The sequence below is a fragment of the Carcharodon carcharias genome, chromosome 3, assembly GCF_017639515.1.
Source record: "Carcharodon carcharias isolate sCarCar2 chromosome 3, sCarCar2.pri, whole genome shotgun sequence".
Lineage (NCBI taxonomy): Eukaryota > Metazoa > Chordata > Chondrichthyes > Lamniformes > Lamnidae > Carcharodon > Carcharodon carcharias.
The window spans coordinates 226,971,090-226,988,322 of record NC_054469.1 but is presented as its reverse complement, the minus strand read 5'-3'; the positions used below and the strand labels follow the sequence as shown (position 1 = coordinate 226,988,322).

The window sequence follows — 17,233 nt, the reverse complement described above, 5'->3', positions numbered from 1 at the left end:
GTTTGAATTGCCATATTTAGTTCAACAATTCCAGTATCACTTCCCAGTTTTGGACATTGTATCCTGAAGAATTCCTAACACAAGCAGAGACTCCATCCTGGATTTCAATGATTTATTCAACTTTTACAGGTTCGTTTGGTCTGGAAACCTATGCCATTCATTTGAGAAAGGCTCCCAAAAATTTAGGATACTCTTTTTTTAGCATATTCAGGGAGTCCCCATTTTGAGGAATGTTTGTTTTGCAGAGATGTGAAAAATTCAGGTGATGCCTCTCGGGGATTTTCTGACAGCTAGGAATCTCAGGTAGATTCTTCTACATTGGGATTTAAGAACTCACAGGAAGTGCTTGATGTTTAGCAAAGAAAAGGTCTAGTGCTATCGCAAGATTTCCCATTCAGATTGATGCCACTGCTCAGCACATTATACACTAGCAGAGCCTATCCACAGTGGTAGCTGTCAGGAGCATTAAAGCTGGAAAAGAGGTCAAATCTGAGGCATGCCACCTCCTTAAAATATTTAAATGAATGGCCTGCCTCCTGGGAATATGCTTTTTGCCCACCCTCCATTAAAACCAGAGGTTGGGTTGGAGATTCTTTTAAGTTTTAACACTTCACCCACACCACTCATTTTGGGGGGGTAGAATGCCGCCAATTATCCTGAGACAATGAGTAAAACATTTGAGTTTAACCAAGAGGCAGCTGTCACCTTAAGAAACTACAGCTAGAAAAATATTAATTTTTCTCCATGCCTTCTCCATTCTGGGACTTGGTGATTGGTGCAAGCCATAATTCTGGTCTTTGCATAGATAAATGGTATCAACCTCTGATTTTACTCTTGCCTATTCTTTCATGTCATCAAACCATGTTCTTCTTTGCCTATCTTTTGATCTATTACCATTTAACCTTTCCAGATCATAATGTCAATAGGTTCTTGTGACTCCTAAATGATATGTCCACAATATGAGTGTTACTGTGTGCAAATCTCCGCTGAGACTGTTCTTCACATGACCTACTTAGTCTAATTCCACTCTCCTGCTCCCTCCTTTCATATTTCTAATTTTCAAGAAACTATCTAAATCCCTTTTAAAATAATGTATGCACTCTGATTCAACAATGGATTGTTGCAGAGCACAGCTGTCTAAAGAATATTTTCTATTCTCACCTTTAAGTCATTATCAGCCTTTATCACTTCTCTTCTCTCGTACTGGTTCAAGTCCCTCTTGCTAATCAATATTCTTGTTCAACTACTTCCCAGCAAACTTCTGTAGGATCATAACTCTCATATCTTTTGAAGTCCAATTTTCACGTCTATGCAGTGTTGTTAATCATCAACCATTCTACTTTTTATCAGCAGCTTGATTTTTCAGTTGCATTAAAATTGCTTCTCAATTTTGTTAGATGCCTCTTTTGGAATTGATAAATAATTAAAGAACAAATTGCAAGGGAGTAGGACTAACTGGATTGCTCATGAAGGACTGATGTAGACTTGATGGGCTGAATGATTTCTTCAATGGTGTGCTAGTCTGACTGGCGGCCTCTACCCTCTGCTTTGTTATTACTCTTGCTCTACTTCCTTTTTTCTATTCGAAGGTCAGCTTTTAACCATTCCTTTTTCCTTGTGATTAACATTGAGTCTATCACCTTGCCATCTATTTTTAATCTGTAGTTCAAACCTTTATGATTTTTACCTTTTCACATTTGTTATATTCAGACTTTTTTTGTATTTGTTCATGGAGTGTGGGCATCACTGGCAAGGCCAGCATTTATTGTCCATCCCTAATTGTCCTTGAACAGGCGGTTGTCAGCGACTGTTTGAACCGCTGCAGTCCATGTGGTGTAGGTACATTTGCTACTGTATACAGCTTTCAAAATATGCTCAAATTTTTAATTACATAGCAGCTACAGTAACTATCTCTTGCTCATTTCAACTTTGAATGTAATTAGAGAATCTGAGAACTACAATAAAACTGATGTCAAATTATAATACAGTAATTTTATGAAATTGCATGCCTCCCATGATTTTTTATCCCTTAATTTGAATAACTCTCAGAATGTGAATGAATCACCCTGAAGAATACAATTTCATCAAATTTCTTATTTTGAGTAAATAAAATCAATAGTTTTTATTTTGTTGTTGGACTTCTATTGTATTCATCACAGTAAATAAACACTGAGACTTTCTGATTTGGAACATGATAGGGAAACCAATTCTAGTGTTTCAGTTATAAATGCATTAGCAACAACTTGTATAAATTTACATAGTGCCTCAAACATAATGAACCATCCCAAGGCGTTTCACAGGAGCATTATAAAACAAATTATGACACTGAGCCATCCAAGGAGATATTGGGTGATACAAGATGCTGTTTACCCAATCATCTTATTTCTTCTCCTACCCCCTCCACTACTGCCCATCAAATGGGTTTGAAGCTGTACAATGGATCAGTCTGTGTTTTATAGAATGTAATATCTACAATGCTGTTTGCTGTTTCGCCCAATATTCTCACATCCTCTGTTGATCTATACTGCACAATTCTAATGGGCTGGGCTCCCAGCATTTCAGCTCTCCACAGAGATGTTTTTCAAAGCATACACAACATGAATATATAGCAAAAGTGAAAAATATTCACACTGCAATAATGAGGTTATTTTAAGTTCAGAATATGATTGCACTGGCATTTTCCTTTGGTTGATAAAATCATTAAATGATTTTTCTATTCAAGGGATTGTAGATTGTTATAGTTGCAAGTGTTCTGTCATCTGCAATTTTAGTGTATGAATATTTTTGGTCATTTTAATTGCTATATGATTGGGCTAATCTTTTCACTATTATGTATTCATTGATGATGTGATTAGTTTGTTTTGATATGATGATTCATTAGAATTCTTTACATTATTTGGTGGCTCATTATTCATAAACAAATATGTAGGGAATGGTGAATTGATCAGTCATTTGGGGAACATTTCTATTAATGAACAGATAAGAGCCTTCCTTCAAATCTTCTCCATATGTGAGAGACAATACTTGTAGGGCAGGATTTTACGTGTCAGCGAGCGATGGTTCATTATGTTTGAGGCGCTATGTAAATTTAAATAAAGGTTTTGTAAAAAATATGGACATGTCCCAACTCATGTGATAGTGCCACATGAGGGGACATGTTAGGAAAGTTTAATTTTTCTGTTTTGAGCTTTTTCACATTTAGAGCCGATCGCCTTGAGGCTGCACTTAGCATCAGGGAGATGAGTGTGTTCTATCGTGTGCATACGCGAAAGAGAGCACTCTCGATTTTGGGACTCCCCCCCCCATCCCCCACCCCCCCACCCGCACAGTGCTTCTGTGTGGACGTCATGCTGGGCGGGCCTTAATTGGCCCACCCACAAAAATGGTGCTGCGCCCCCCCCCCCCCCCCCCCCCCCCCCCAACCCCCCTCCTACCAATTGGGGGCGCTGATCGGAAGCGTGCCTGTGCGCGCCCACCCTTCAACTTCGTCCCCGGTGTGGGGGTGGGGGGGTTGGTGGAATTCAGCCCATAATTTTTGTTTTACAAGGCAGCAATAGCGAAGAGACCTCAAGTGTTATCCAAAGCTGCACAGGCACAGCTCAATCATTTTGTTAATGTATATATTTGGGCTTTACATTGGCGCCTGATATAGCAGCTGCTCAATTTTAAACTACTCACCCTTGTTTTCCAATTCCTCCATGGGCTCACCCCTCCCCATCTCTATAATCTCCTCCAGCCCCACAACCCTCCAAGGTAATGAGCACCCCCAGTTCTAACATATTGTGCATCCCCAATTTTAATTACTTCATCATTAATGGCCATACCTTCAGCTGTCAAGACCCTAATGTCTGGAATTCCTATCCTAAACTTTTCTGCCTCTCCTCCTCTCTTTCCTCCTTCACAATACCCCTTAAACTGCATCCCCACCCCGCCCCCCCCCCCACCACCTCCGCCGTGACCCTCCCGACCGAGCCTTTAGCCATTTGTTCTAATATTTCATTATGTGACTCGCTGGCAAATTCTGTTTGATAACACTCTTGTGAAGGGTCATGAGACATTTTATTACTTTAAAGACACAACCTAAATGCAAGTTGTTGCTGTTGGGACAAAGTGCTGCCTTGAATCAAGCTCCTAAACATGCTGGGAGGTAAATTCCATTTGGCTGTCTGGGACAGCTAATTTTCACTTTTTTTAAGCGCACGGGTTATCTGCAACATTTTACTTGGTGCCCTTTCTGTGAGATGAGATGCTTTCTAATTAACACAACTGACAGACCAATTAGAATGTGCTTGCAATCATACTGCTAAACCACTTCTTTAGAATAAGGAATAAAACACTATCTAAAATTCGAAAAATATGGCAAATTCTGGGATTTTTTTCTTTAAAAATATAGATAAGTGCTGAAATACAAAGCAGATTCATTGGACTCTGGAAATAGAGGTTAAGATTTAGGCAGAGACCCTTCACTGGTTTTGATGAAGGCTTTCTACTTAATATAGTAACCTACTTTTCCTCTTTCCAGATGTTGATGTATTTCCAGCATATTTATTTATTTCCGATGCAGTTCATTCATGCCTAATTTATTGGGGGATGTTTTATAAGCCCAATTATGTGTCATCAAGACACTTACATTTACAAACGTGTTAGTATTTGTTAATACAAATAATGGGAAAGAGACATATGCAGGCTTTCCTGAACTAGCAATATCAGTTAGAAAAGTCTTGACACGTCATAAACTGAGGGGAACATCTGTTTAGAAAAAAAACATGGATTCAAATTGCATCTTTCATATCCTCAGGCCTTCATTAAGTGCTTCACAACCAATAATTTGCTTCTGAAGTGAAGTCTTTCCTGTTTTATTAATAAACAAGAAAGGCAATTTACACATAGCAAGGTTCCACAAAAAACATTGGGATGAATGACCAGATAATCCATTTTTTAGTGGTGTTGCTTCTTGTGTAATTTAAAAGATGACACCTTGGTGATGTGCTAATCTAATTTATGGCCTGGATTTTCTCAATAGAGTCCTTCCATCGGTGGAGAGACTGTATTGCGAAAATGGCGGAAGCGGCCGAAAATCGGAAGTCCTGCTCCTCAACACAGCATCTACATTTTTACAGGGGCAGGAATGGGCCCAAGTCAGGATTTGCTTTTCACGGAGGCAGCTGCCCATATAAAACAGCAACAACAGGAATGGAAAACACATGGTGTGCAGATTATATCTATTTTTTAATTCATTCATGGGATGTGGGCATTTATTGCCCTTATTCAGAGGTCATTTAAGAGTCAACCACATTGCTGTCTGGGTCTGGAGTCACATGTAGGCCACAATAGGTAAGGACAGCAGATTTCCTTCCCTAAAGGACATTAGTGAACCAGATAGGTTTTTACAACGATCAACAATGGTTTCATGGTCATGGACTTTTAATTCCAGATTTTTATTGAATTCAAGTTCCACTATCTGCCATGGTGGAATTTGAACCTGGGCCCCCAGAGCATTACCCTGAGTCCCTGGGTTATTAATCCAGCAGCAATACCACTATGCTATCATATCCCCTGCTAGGACCAGGTCTAAACTTTGTGGAGTCTTTTAGAGAGGCAGGGTATCCCTTTGGAGAAGTAGAGTATCCCTTTGGATATGGTCGCAGAACGCATTTGGGAGAAGTCAGGTGTCCCTTGAGGGAGATAAGGTGCCCTCGGGATTATTAAAATTAAGCGTGAATGTGCATAAAGAGTGCATAAACTCATTAACTGACAAGCTCATTGGAACTGTCAAAAGTATCATTATGAACTGTTAGAAGCAACTGCTAAAGGTATCAAAATGAACTGACAAAGGCAACTGGTAAGCTGTCAAGGCATTTAAAACTCCAGCCCTTTAAATCTTTTTTAAAAAAATGTCTTGTTTAAAAAAAAGTTACTTACTATTTCACTCTGACATAAACCTGAGGGGCTACTTTTGCTGGATTAATGCTGCATGACTGATTTCACAATATTTCAATATCACAGTAGGGTGTCTTCCATTCTACAGTTTGATTGACAGCACCAAGTGGTTATAGACTCTTTGAAGTGGGACTATGAATTCCAATGCTCCTTTTCATAAAGGGTTAAATATTTGAATGAAGGATGTAGCAATAAAGATGTAGTTGCAGGAATATAAATATAGTGAATGAGTTTTTATGAATGGGAGTTTTTTAAATCAAGTCTGCAATAGACACTAGAGCTTTTATCTAATTTAATCACAGCATGGGCCATGAGGTCTGCCATGGTGGATACTGGGTAAGTTGGCATGGTAGGTGTAAGGGCAAAGGGTGATGTGTGGGGTACATGGGTTGGCATGAGTTTGCAATAAATTAACATACAGGTTATAAACAGCCATGGGGGTTGGGTAGAGGGGCCATAGATTGGCATGGAGGGTATGAGGGGCCATTGGAAGTGGGTGGGGAGGTGAGGGAGTGTGAGCGGTGAGAGATGGAGGGCGTTTTTTGCTTTATTGCTTTTTCTTAAATTTTGGATACAGCGCCAAAGCATTGCGATGGGCATTCTGCCCAGCCTGCCTTGGCACTTGTTCCAGGGGCTATGAGCTTGACTCCCAGAGAACCCCATCACCCTGGAACAAAAGTCCCAACTCCTGGGGCACTTTTTACTCGGTCAGGTCTGTGAAGCAAGGAAATGCTTTAGCATATCAACACGTATTCCATCAGAAGTCTTGAAGGGCACCCTCCTCCACTTACTTTGGATAGCAGTCTGGGAGACTGCTAGGAACTTCAATCATCTAGGAATGCAAGACCAGTCATCTCAGTGTAGGCTGGGCTTACCCAGTAACCACACACGATCATGCTGCCAGAACTCCGATTACTTGTTACAACTCTCTCTCTCTGGTGAAATAAACATGAAAAACACATGTGGAATGCATGCCAGTTATCCAGCCTAGAACTTGTGAAATACCAAGCACTAGGGGTATTCTTGGAGGATCATTGAAAGCGAACTACTTACCCCACAGTACAGCAATGCATCCACTAGCAATAAGGAACAATGCTCCTAACTAATAAGATCATTAATTTGAAAAGTCTCCACCCCTAGACCCAACATGTCCCAAATGTGCAGTCTTACTAAGAAGCCTGGAATTTGGCCCAACTATTCCGTGCTAGTGTTAGTGCTCCTCAAGGGTTGTGTATTCTAATATAAGTATGAAGTATATGTCTAAATGTATATCCATACATACAATATGTTCACAAAATATGGATGTTAATGTACTTGAAACCCCAATTTTAAAAGACAAAGCAATGTTTTAGGTATTTCAAGAGAAATTGTACTATTAACATGTTAACGTACTTTGTATCTATTTACTCTCAAGCCCAACCATAGTAGCTTGGAATCAATTGGTACTGGCGCACAAATCTACAAGATCTTAATATGCAATTAACAGATGTTCTGACTCTAACATATATAGCAAATCAGCCCCATTGTAGTGTGTATGAAAAACTAGTACTAAATAGTTAGTGTTGAGTCAACACCGCTGGTTTCAGTTCTTTTTCTTGCCCCACAGGTCTTGTTGATTCTGTCCATAACTTATTTGTTGAAACCACGGCCATCTACCTCGAAACGGATGATAAAAGTGGCTTGAAGACCACAAGCAATCTGTTGTTATCTCTAATTGATATTTTACACCATATGCTGAAGCACACATCCAATGTTGTTCGCTCTGCTTTGCAGGTAAGATGAGGCCCAGAGTGGCCATTTGTTTCTGGATTTCTATTGCTCCTAGGCCTAGTTTGTATTTTTCTCTCCTTCAGTAATTTATTTTGTCTTTTCTTAGGTGGTCTTTGTAATAAAATGGGTGGGTACTCTTCCCCCAGCTCATTGGGCAATGGCTAAGCGAGGCCAAGTATAACTTACCTTTTGTTTGTCCTTCATTGTTGTGGGACAGGGCATTCACTATCTTCCCTGGAATTCAAGGTTAGAATCAAAGTTAAAGGCTAACAGGAAGAGCCAACATTTCCAAGAGAGAAGAACCTTCCTTAGAATCACAAATATAGGCCAAATTACCCATCGGAATTGCCTGGTTTTGGCAACAAAGAACACAAATAAATATTGGCATCAAAACACAAAATGGATGGCATTTTCTATGTCCAATTTTTTTTGTGTTGGTCCATCTACACCACTATGGAGGGAGTATTAATTGATTGATTGATTCCTAGGATGACAGGATTGTATTATGAGGAGCGATTGAGTAGAATGGGCCTATATTCTCTGGAGTTTAAAAGAATGAAAGGCAAGCTCATTTTAAGAAAACATATTATAGGGCTTGACAAGGTAGACTGAAAGGCTATCTCCTAAACTGGAGAGTCTAAAACTAAGGGTCATAGTTTCAGGATAAGGAGTCAGCAATTTAGGACTGAGATGAGGAGAAATTTCTTCACGCAGAGGGGTGTTAAAATTTGGAATTGTCTACTCAGACAGCTGTCAGATACTCATTGGGAAAAATCCCCCCCGCCCCCCCAGGGGAAGCCTCTGATCAGCGCCCCACATTGGGGGCATGTCACCATTTTACATGGGCGGGCCAGTTAAGGCTATGCGCTCCCTGTGCAGTTGGGGAGGGTGGGGGTGGATTCCCTCAGCTGGGAGTGCGCTGTTTCGCACATGTGCGCTAAAGGGCGCACTGATCTCCCTGAGGCTAAATGCTGCCTCAGGGAGATCAGCTCTGAATTAAAAATTGCTATACAAATGATAGAAAAATTTCCCTGACATGTCCCCTCATGTGACACTGTCACATGAGTTGGGACATGTCCATCACTTTTATTGAAACCTTTATTAAAAATTTAAGTACCCTCATGAAACCTTATCCCGCCCATGGATGAGGTTTCATGCTTTTTCTGAAGCCTGCCAAGGCACCCAGCCTGCCTACCAACCTTAAGGTTGGACGAGCAGGTCCATTAATAATTTTAATTAGTTTCTCAATGGCCTCAATAGACATTGACAGGTCGGCAGGTGTGCAGCTGACTCAGTTGCACCCCCGCTGACCTGAAAATGGAAATGACACGGGATGACATCAGGAGTTCCACCCAATGTCATCCTGCATCATTTTACGCTTTGGCGAATGAGCCCCACTCCTGCTCACCGACCAGAAGATCCTGCCCATTGAGTATATTTGAAGACTGAGATCAGTGGACACGAAGGAAATCAAGTGAGTTGGGCAGCAGAGTGAATTGAGATAGAAGATCAGCCGTGATCTTTTCGAATGCTAGAGAAAGCTCCGGGGACTATATGTCCTACTCCTGCTTCTATTGTTCTTATATATAGGCCAGCATATATACAAGGTATATTGATGTTACAGAATCAGGTACTCAGAAGATATGCACTGATATAGTTTAATGCCAAAGCCAATTCCTTAACTTCCTGGTGGGAGGTTCTCAACAGGGCAAGTTTTGATCTGTTTAAATGTAGAAAAGTCTGCGAACACCTAGAACCTAGGCTTAGACATGGAGAATAGCCAACTGAGAAAAGTACCAGAGAGCCTCCACCATCCATGGAAGAGTACTTCAAGAGTCAACACCTACAGAAGAGAAAGGAAGAGGCTTTGGAAAATATTGTTAGGGCTTACCTAACAATAATAAAGGGCAGCATGAAGAATGGTGCTAGAGTTGTATTGCTATTTAACCTCCATACACATTCTCTGTCAGAAACAGAAATATTGGCTGCAGAGTCTAAGGGCGGGATTTTCCAGCCCCACCCGCTGCCGGGATCATCCAGTGCCACCAAAAGTCAATGGACTTTTGGCTGGGCTGCTGAATCTCCTACAGCCACAATGGGGTTGGAAAATCCCGCCTATGATTCTATTCCAATCAACCTGGCTGATGTTGACAAAGCAACAAGATTATTTCACGGCGAGCACAAAACCTGTGCTATCCTTGGGGATATTCCAAGATATCCTGAAGTTGGCCATAGGAATGATGGCCAAGGCAGCCCAACAAGCTGAAGATTTATCTCAAGAAAAGTTTGTTTTTATATAGAAATAAAAACCCAAGCAAAAAATTATTTAGAAAAGTAGATATGTTCACAGAAACTGGAGTACCTGGAACTTTATATAAGTGGGTACTAAAAAATCTGTACAGGATGTTGTCCGACAATTACGCCAAGTCTTGTAACTGTAAATTCAGAATCTCCAGTTCTTTATCAAAAAGAACGGACAAAATCAGAAACGTGGCAGAAAGAAAAGTCAGGAATATATATCGCTCCTTCTCTTAAACCAAATGCTTGCAATCCAGTTCACCCTAACTAGGCCGCAAATCGGTGCCAGAACACAAAACAGTGTGGGGGGGAGAGGGGTGGGGTGGGAAGATGTGTACCCAGTAATAATGCAGCCTTTAAGGGCATATTATTGTCATTATCTGAGAATGCCATACTGTCACACATTCCTCGGGCAGTAACTTTCCAGCTGTGAAAAGTGACACAGTCGTATTCCAATTGCAAATGTTGGCTTCAAGCAGAAAGTTGCATCCAGGAGCAGAGGAGGTGTGATGGAGTCATAATACTCGTCCTTTTCCTCCCTTCAGAATAGCAATCATTAGAAATTGAACTAATAAAAGTACAGGTTACAAGTGAATTCTACGAATGCAACTATTTAATTTCTCTGAATTTCCATGGGGATTGTTCCAATATCACTCATAATAACTACTGTAAAATGGTTGAAATCGGCTATTTACATTATATTATTTCCTCTATTCTCCCACTGAATTTATGGTAGGAACCCTTCAGGAGATTGAAGAGCAATATTTCTGTTCCATTCTTTTAGAAAAAAATTATATTTGAAATGGTTTTTCCTCATGTCTCTTTTGGTTGTTTTATCAATCACCTTAAATTGGTGTCCTCTGGTTCTAGATCCTTTCGTCATTGGGACCAGTTTCTACTATCTACTGTGTCTAGACTGTTCATGATTTTGGGCGCCTCTGTTAAATCTCCTCTCAACCTTCTCCACTCTAAGGAGAACAATCTCAGCTTCTCCAATCTATCTATGTGACAGAAGTTCCACATCCCTAAAATAATTCTCATAAATCTTTTCTGAACTCTCTCTAAGGCCTTCACACTCTTAGGAGTAAGTTTGTGTTTGTTAATTCAGCACATTCTTGTTACATATTTATTATAATACCTGTTCTATAGTTTGAGTGATAATCTATTGTTTTTTTATATTACCTTCTCCCTCTTCTCAAGGGCTTGCATCAGTTTTCTGTCCTTTCTGATTCTGCCGTTCTTGAGTTGGCTGCTGACAGGTCCATATTAATTTTGCTGATTTATTTCCCCCCCCCCCCCCCATTTTATGGAAAAGCAAATCCTCTCAAGTGACAACAGTGAGGTAATGAAATTGCTGTGGGTAGTGTCACATAGCACAATCCCATGTTCTATAACTCTTGAGCACTCTGCCTTAGATGACCAAAGAGACACACTATCACAGTACAATTCCAGCCAATGGGTTACTTTATGAAGTGCAGTCATAGCCCCTGTTGTTAAGTAAACAATCTCAAAAGCTAAATGCACACAGCAAGCTCCCACAGTTACCAGATCCATGATTCACAAGACAGTCACTTTGTAGTACAGAACTTGAGTATTGCTGAAAAAAGAGACATGTTGTCGAAGCTTTTCGTCTTGCACTCATCAGGCCAAATTTCAAAGGGAGCAACAGTTTATACTGCATGAGAAAAGGTGCTGATTGGTTGGCAAGTCAACTCTGATTGGTCGAGGCAGAGTCATGGAGAATGCAATTCAAGAAAGATGCAATGCCTGCATATGTTCCTTTTGCTTGTAGACGACAGGTCCCTGACAAAAAAAACTTCGACAGCATATGTCTTTTTTCAGCAAGATTTACCAGATAACCGTTTTTTCATGGTGGAGCTGGTTGAGGTAGCATTGTTGGCCAAGATACCGACAGAAGAAGGGTCATATGGACTCAAAACTCTGTTTCTCGCTGCACAGATGCTGCTAGACCTGTTGAGTTTTTCCAGCATTTTCTGTTTTTGTTACTGACAGAATTTCTTGGTCTTCTTCAAACAGTGTCATAGGATTTCTCATGCTCACCTGAGCTGGCAGACAGGGGCTTAGTTTAATATCTCAGCCAAACGAAGAATGATTTAACTGAGAATATATGTTTCAGCTGGTGCACTGGTTGCCTGTAACATAGCTGGGCAAATACTGACATCCATCAAGGCAGGATCTTAGTTAAAGCAAAGGCACTTGTTTAAGACCATTGTTTCTTTGCACAGTAGGCTTGAGGAATTACCAGCAAGAGGGATAGAGAAGCTAGGGAGCATGTATCAGTCCATGGTATGGTCCATTCTTACAAGTGAAGCAGGCTTAACTTTTTAAGTTGCACAATGCTGCTAGATTTCCTCACCACTTATTAAACTAAGGGTACCTTCACCTGCATTTAATAAGTTTAAAAAAGTACTACCTCCGGCCCAACTGATGGGCTTCACTTTAATGCCACTGTTTTTTTTTACAGAAAGGATCATTAACCAAGGGCTCATTTAATTCTCTTGTCCCATGTTGCAAACAGTTCTGCAATATTAAAATGTAGGTATCAAAGAAGTACTTAATTAAAATTCAACAAATTATGTGAGCCCAATTTTTCTTGTGGAATAAGTTGTTGGAATGCACAAGTCATGTGCCATTGTCTGTTTTGTTAATACTACAGCTGTCTTATTTGGCCTGTGGCTCATGCAGGTGTGCAGACAGAACAAGTGAATATTTACAGGAGACACGCAAATACCACCTGGGGGCCTAACGCTATTTTTATGGCAGTGTGTGTGAGTTATTATCCCTAAATACATATCTTACAATGGACATAGTGGGAGTATTTATGCCACCCAACTACTTTTGAAGTTGACACCATAGGACTTAAGTTGTCTTTAAGTAACTTTTAATTAATGTTTGCGTGCATCACAACTGCCTGAAAAAATCCACCTTCCCTCATCTTTTCACATGTGAGGATGGTTGCTTCCCTGTGTGCTTAAGAGCAAGAAGAACAAAGAAAATTCCTTTGTGACAAATGTATTTGGCGTCGCAATTCCACAAAAATGCTGCCATCATTAGAAGCTGCATTGTTTCTTGAAAATGGTGAAAGGCACTACAACCATAAAGCCGCTGCTCAGAAGAGCCAAATTCTTAACATGTGTTCAGTATAATCCAAGATTGCGATGCACACACATGGTGATTGCACATTAGGGAAGTATTCGGGACCAAGAATCAAAGAAGTTTATAGGATAATAGGAGCCATCGTGATTGTGCCTTCTCTTCACTCGAGAAGGTCAAAACAAATCCCTTTGCTTTTTTCTCTTTTCGTTGTCCTGGATCACCTCCTGTTTCAAATATTAATCCAATTTTTCCTTAAAAGCTACATTGGTCTGTTCTCCTACTACTCTGTATGGCAAATTATACCAAGAACCCTTTGTTTCAAAACAAAAAAACTGCGGATGCTGGAAATCCAAAACAAAAACAGAATTACCTGGAAAAACTCAGCAGGTCTGGCAGCATCAGCGGAGAAGAAAAGAGTTGACGTTTCGAGTCCTCATGACCCTTTGTTTCAAGATATTTCACCTAACCTCTGTTCTCATTCTCTTAAATCATTCTAAATTGACAACTGCTCCTCCCCACCCCCACTGCCCATCATTGATTCCCCAACCAGTGGAAATAAACTTCACTCAATTAAAACACTTCATGTAATTTTAAAAGCCTCAAAGCCTTCTCAGTTTGAGTGAAAATAGTCCCAGTAGCACAAATCTGTTCTTATGACAATAGTTTCTCATCTTCGGTGCCATCCTAGTGAATCCAAGCTGAACACTATCTGTGGCTTTGTTGCCCTGTCTATGTACTGTGGGACCAAAACTGACCAGAGCACAAACAGATAAATCTATACGCATGACGGAAAGGAAAAGACCAGCTGGTCCGTTGAGCCCACCCCATACAGTCATGGTGCGACTGAACATCACAAACCCCACTACTCCCCTCCACCCAGCAGCCATGGGAGACACCAAAGAAACAGAGAAAAACCCTAGGCCAATGTAGGGGAAAGAAATTGGGAAATCGCCATCCGACTGCTGCCTCCCCTCTGCCCCCCCGCCCCCCACTTCAATGGTAATTAAAATAAGTTCCAGAGAACTGCAATGAACATTAGACACATCGTTCAATACCTCACCTACCTTTTGCACACTGTGATGTCAACCTCAGCCAGGAACTTTTCAGCTCCCTTTTGACAGCTGCAGCGAATCCACGCTCACTGAACAAGTTGCCAATAACTTGATCCAAAAGTCAATGATCCCTTGCAAAGGTAAACACCCCCTGACATCTAACCTAGTCCCTTGCTTACTGATATAAAATTAACACAGGAGACATACAGGTACTTGACATTAACTGGGCATTTGAACATATGAATTAGCAGGAGTAGGCCGCTTGGCCCCTGGAGGCTGCTCCGCCATTCAATACGATCATGGCTGATGTAATTGTAACCTCAACCGCACATTCCAACCTATCCCTGGCACCCTTTCACCCCCTTGTTTATCAAGAATCAATCGAGCTCTGCCTTAACAATACTCAAAGAGTCTGCTTTCACCGCCTTTTAAGGAAGACAGTTCCAAAGACCCTCATCTCTGTCCTAACTGGGCAACCCCTTATTTTTAAACAATGACCCTTGGTTCTAGATTCTCCCGTAATACTCTTTCCACATTCACCCTCTCAAGAACCGTTAGGATCTTAAATGTTTCAGTCACCTCTTACTCTTCAAAGCTCCATAGGAACCAAGCCTAGTCTGTACAACCTTTCTTCATAAGACAACCCTCCCATTCTAGGTATTAGTCCAGTAAACTTTCTCTGAACTGCTTCAAAAGCATTTACATCCTTCCTTAAATAAGAAGACCAATACTGTACACAGTACTCCAGATGTGGTCGCAGCAATACCCTGTATAACTGAAGCTTAAACCTCTACTTTTGTATTCAATTCCCCTCATAATAAACAGTAACATTCTATTAACTTTCCTAATTACTTGCTGTACCTGCATAGTAATCTTTTGTGATTTATGCACTAGGACACCCACATCCCTCTATCTCAGAGCTCTGCAACCTCTTACCATTTAGATAATATGCTTCTGTTTTATTCTTCCTGCCAAAGTGGATAAATTCACATTTTCCCACGTTATGCTCTATTTGCCAGATCTTTGCCCAATCACTTAACCTATCTATATCCCTTTGTAGCCTCCTTATGTCCTCTTCACAAGTTATTTTCCTACCTGTTTTTGTATCATCAGCAAATTTAGCAACCATGCAGTGGATCCCTTCATCCAAGTCATTTATGTACATTGTAAAAAGTTGAAGCCCCAGGACTGACCCTGTGGCACGCCACTCGTTACATCTTGCCAACTAGAAAATGACAAATTTATGCCTACACTCTGTTCCCTGTTAGTTAGCCAATCTTCTATCTATGCCAGTATGTTACCCCCTACACCATGAACTTCTATTTTCCACAATAACCTTTGATGTGGTATCTTATCAAATGCCTTCTGGAAATCTAAGTGCAGTACATCCACCTGTTCCCCTTTATCCACAGCACAGGTGGAATCATTTCAGATTTGCACTAAGTGCGGTAGCACTTTTACCCGCCAGCAACAATGGTGGATTTTCACACCGTATCATCCCAAATCCACTGCATTAATTATGTATTCCCAGGAAACAGGCTGTTTCCATGGTGGGCAGGCTCTCATTTGCTGCTTCATCACGCAGGGTACCATATGTAAAATCCAGTCGAGCGCACACCTTTCAGTGCTTCCAGACTACTGCAAAGAAGACATGGCCCTGAAGGGCAAAAAGACTGCAGACCTCAGGTTCACTGACGCGTACCTCAAGCATCTTTTCGATGCAGTGGAGGCTCACCGTGATGTCCTCTACCCCTGCTCTGGCTGCAGGTTGGGCAGCAACCTCACTAATCCAGCTTGGGAGGCGGTGGCAGTGGTGGTCAGTGCCAACGCTCTGCAAAAGAGGACGGCCACCCAGTGCTGCAAGAGGACGAATGATCTCCTCTGTTCCGCCAGGGTAGGTCACTCTTCTCATTGCTCTCAACTCACACACTCAGAAACCCATCACACATCCACAGAGCCCTGACTCACTGCCAGTTCAAGGGACAGGTGGCACAGAGCTCCATCATTCTCTCTCAGGCGCTCTCAGCACCTTTAAGGTGGGCTGGCCCCCAACTCTTCAGCATCTGTGACCAGTGATGCTGTGCTCCTGAAGGGCTCAGGTGCTGAAGGCAGACAAAGGATCAGATGCTTTTAAAGTTTCATGCTGTGTCTCTATGATATGACCCTGATCAAGTGAGCTGTCATCAGACGGCCTCTGAGAATGTCTGACTCCTATGTGAAGATCTATGGAGTGTCCTCACTGCATGTAATCATCATCCTCCTGCAATGGGGTGATTATTAGAGTCTCCACTGCACTTCCATGACAGGAGCATTATCACAGATGGTATGTGTGCTGCTATAACCCAGACTGGAGTCAAACATTCATAGATGCAATGTGAGGACCTTAATATGTCTCCTCACTGCATGTCATCATCATCCTCCACAAATCTAGCATTTATGTGGGTATCCCGAGCACACCTGCCTCATCTGGCCAGTGCAAGGGCCTCATCCCTATCATCGTTGCCTTCGAGGACCTCCTCACTCTCATCACCATTGACATCCTCATCGGAGGTGACCTCCAAATCCTGCATCTCCTCCTCAGCCAGCTCCTCTCCCCATTGCAGCATCAGGTTGTAAAGGGCGCAGCAGATGACGACGTTGCATAACACCCACTGTGGACTGTATTGCAGGGCTCCACCAGACCAGTCCAGGCACTGGAACCTCATTTTCAGCATCCCGATGGTCTGCTCCATCAAGCTGTGAGTTGCAGCATGAGCCTCATTATACCTTCGCTCTGCTGCAGCCTGAGGCTGCCGCATGGGTGTCATCAGCCACGTCCTCTGCGGGTAGCCCTTGTCCCCGAGGAGCCATCCCTGCAGCCCCTTTGGACCCTGGAAGACGTTAGGGATCAGTGACCAACTGAAAATGTAGGGGTCATGCACACTGCCTGGGAACTGTGCGCAGTCCTGCAGGATGCATTTGTGGCGGTCACTCACCAACTGCACATTCAGCGAATGAATCCCTTGCGGTTGACATAGTTGACCGCATGTTGTGATGGAGATCTGAGTGCCACATGA

The 17,233-nt window shown here is 41.8% G+C and overlaps 1 protein-coding gene across 3 annotated transcripts in view; it reads left to right on the top strand.

Annotated features, from left to right (window-relative positions):
* The window catches only part of ulk4 (unc-51 like kinase 4), a 425,974-nt gene that overhangs the window by 335,524 nt on the left and 73,217 nt on the right, over positions 1–17,233 (top strand). For all 3 annotated transcript variants that reach the window (XM_041184964.1, XM_041184966.1, XM_041184965.1), the window contains exon 33: positions 7,547–7,713. In XM_041184964.1, coding sequence (XP_041040898.1) covers positions 7,547–7,713 — 167 coding nt within the window. The remainder of the gene's footprint in view (positions 1–7,546; positions 7,714–17,233) is intronic.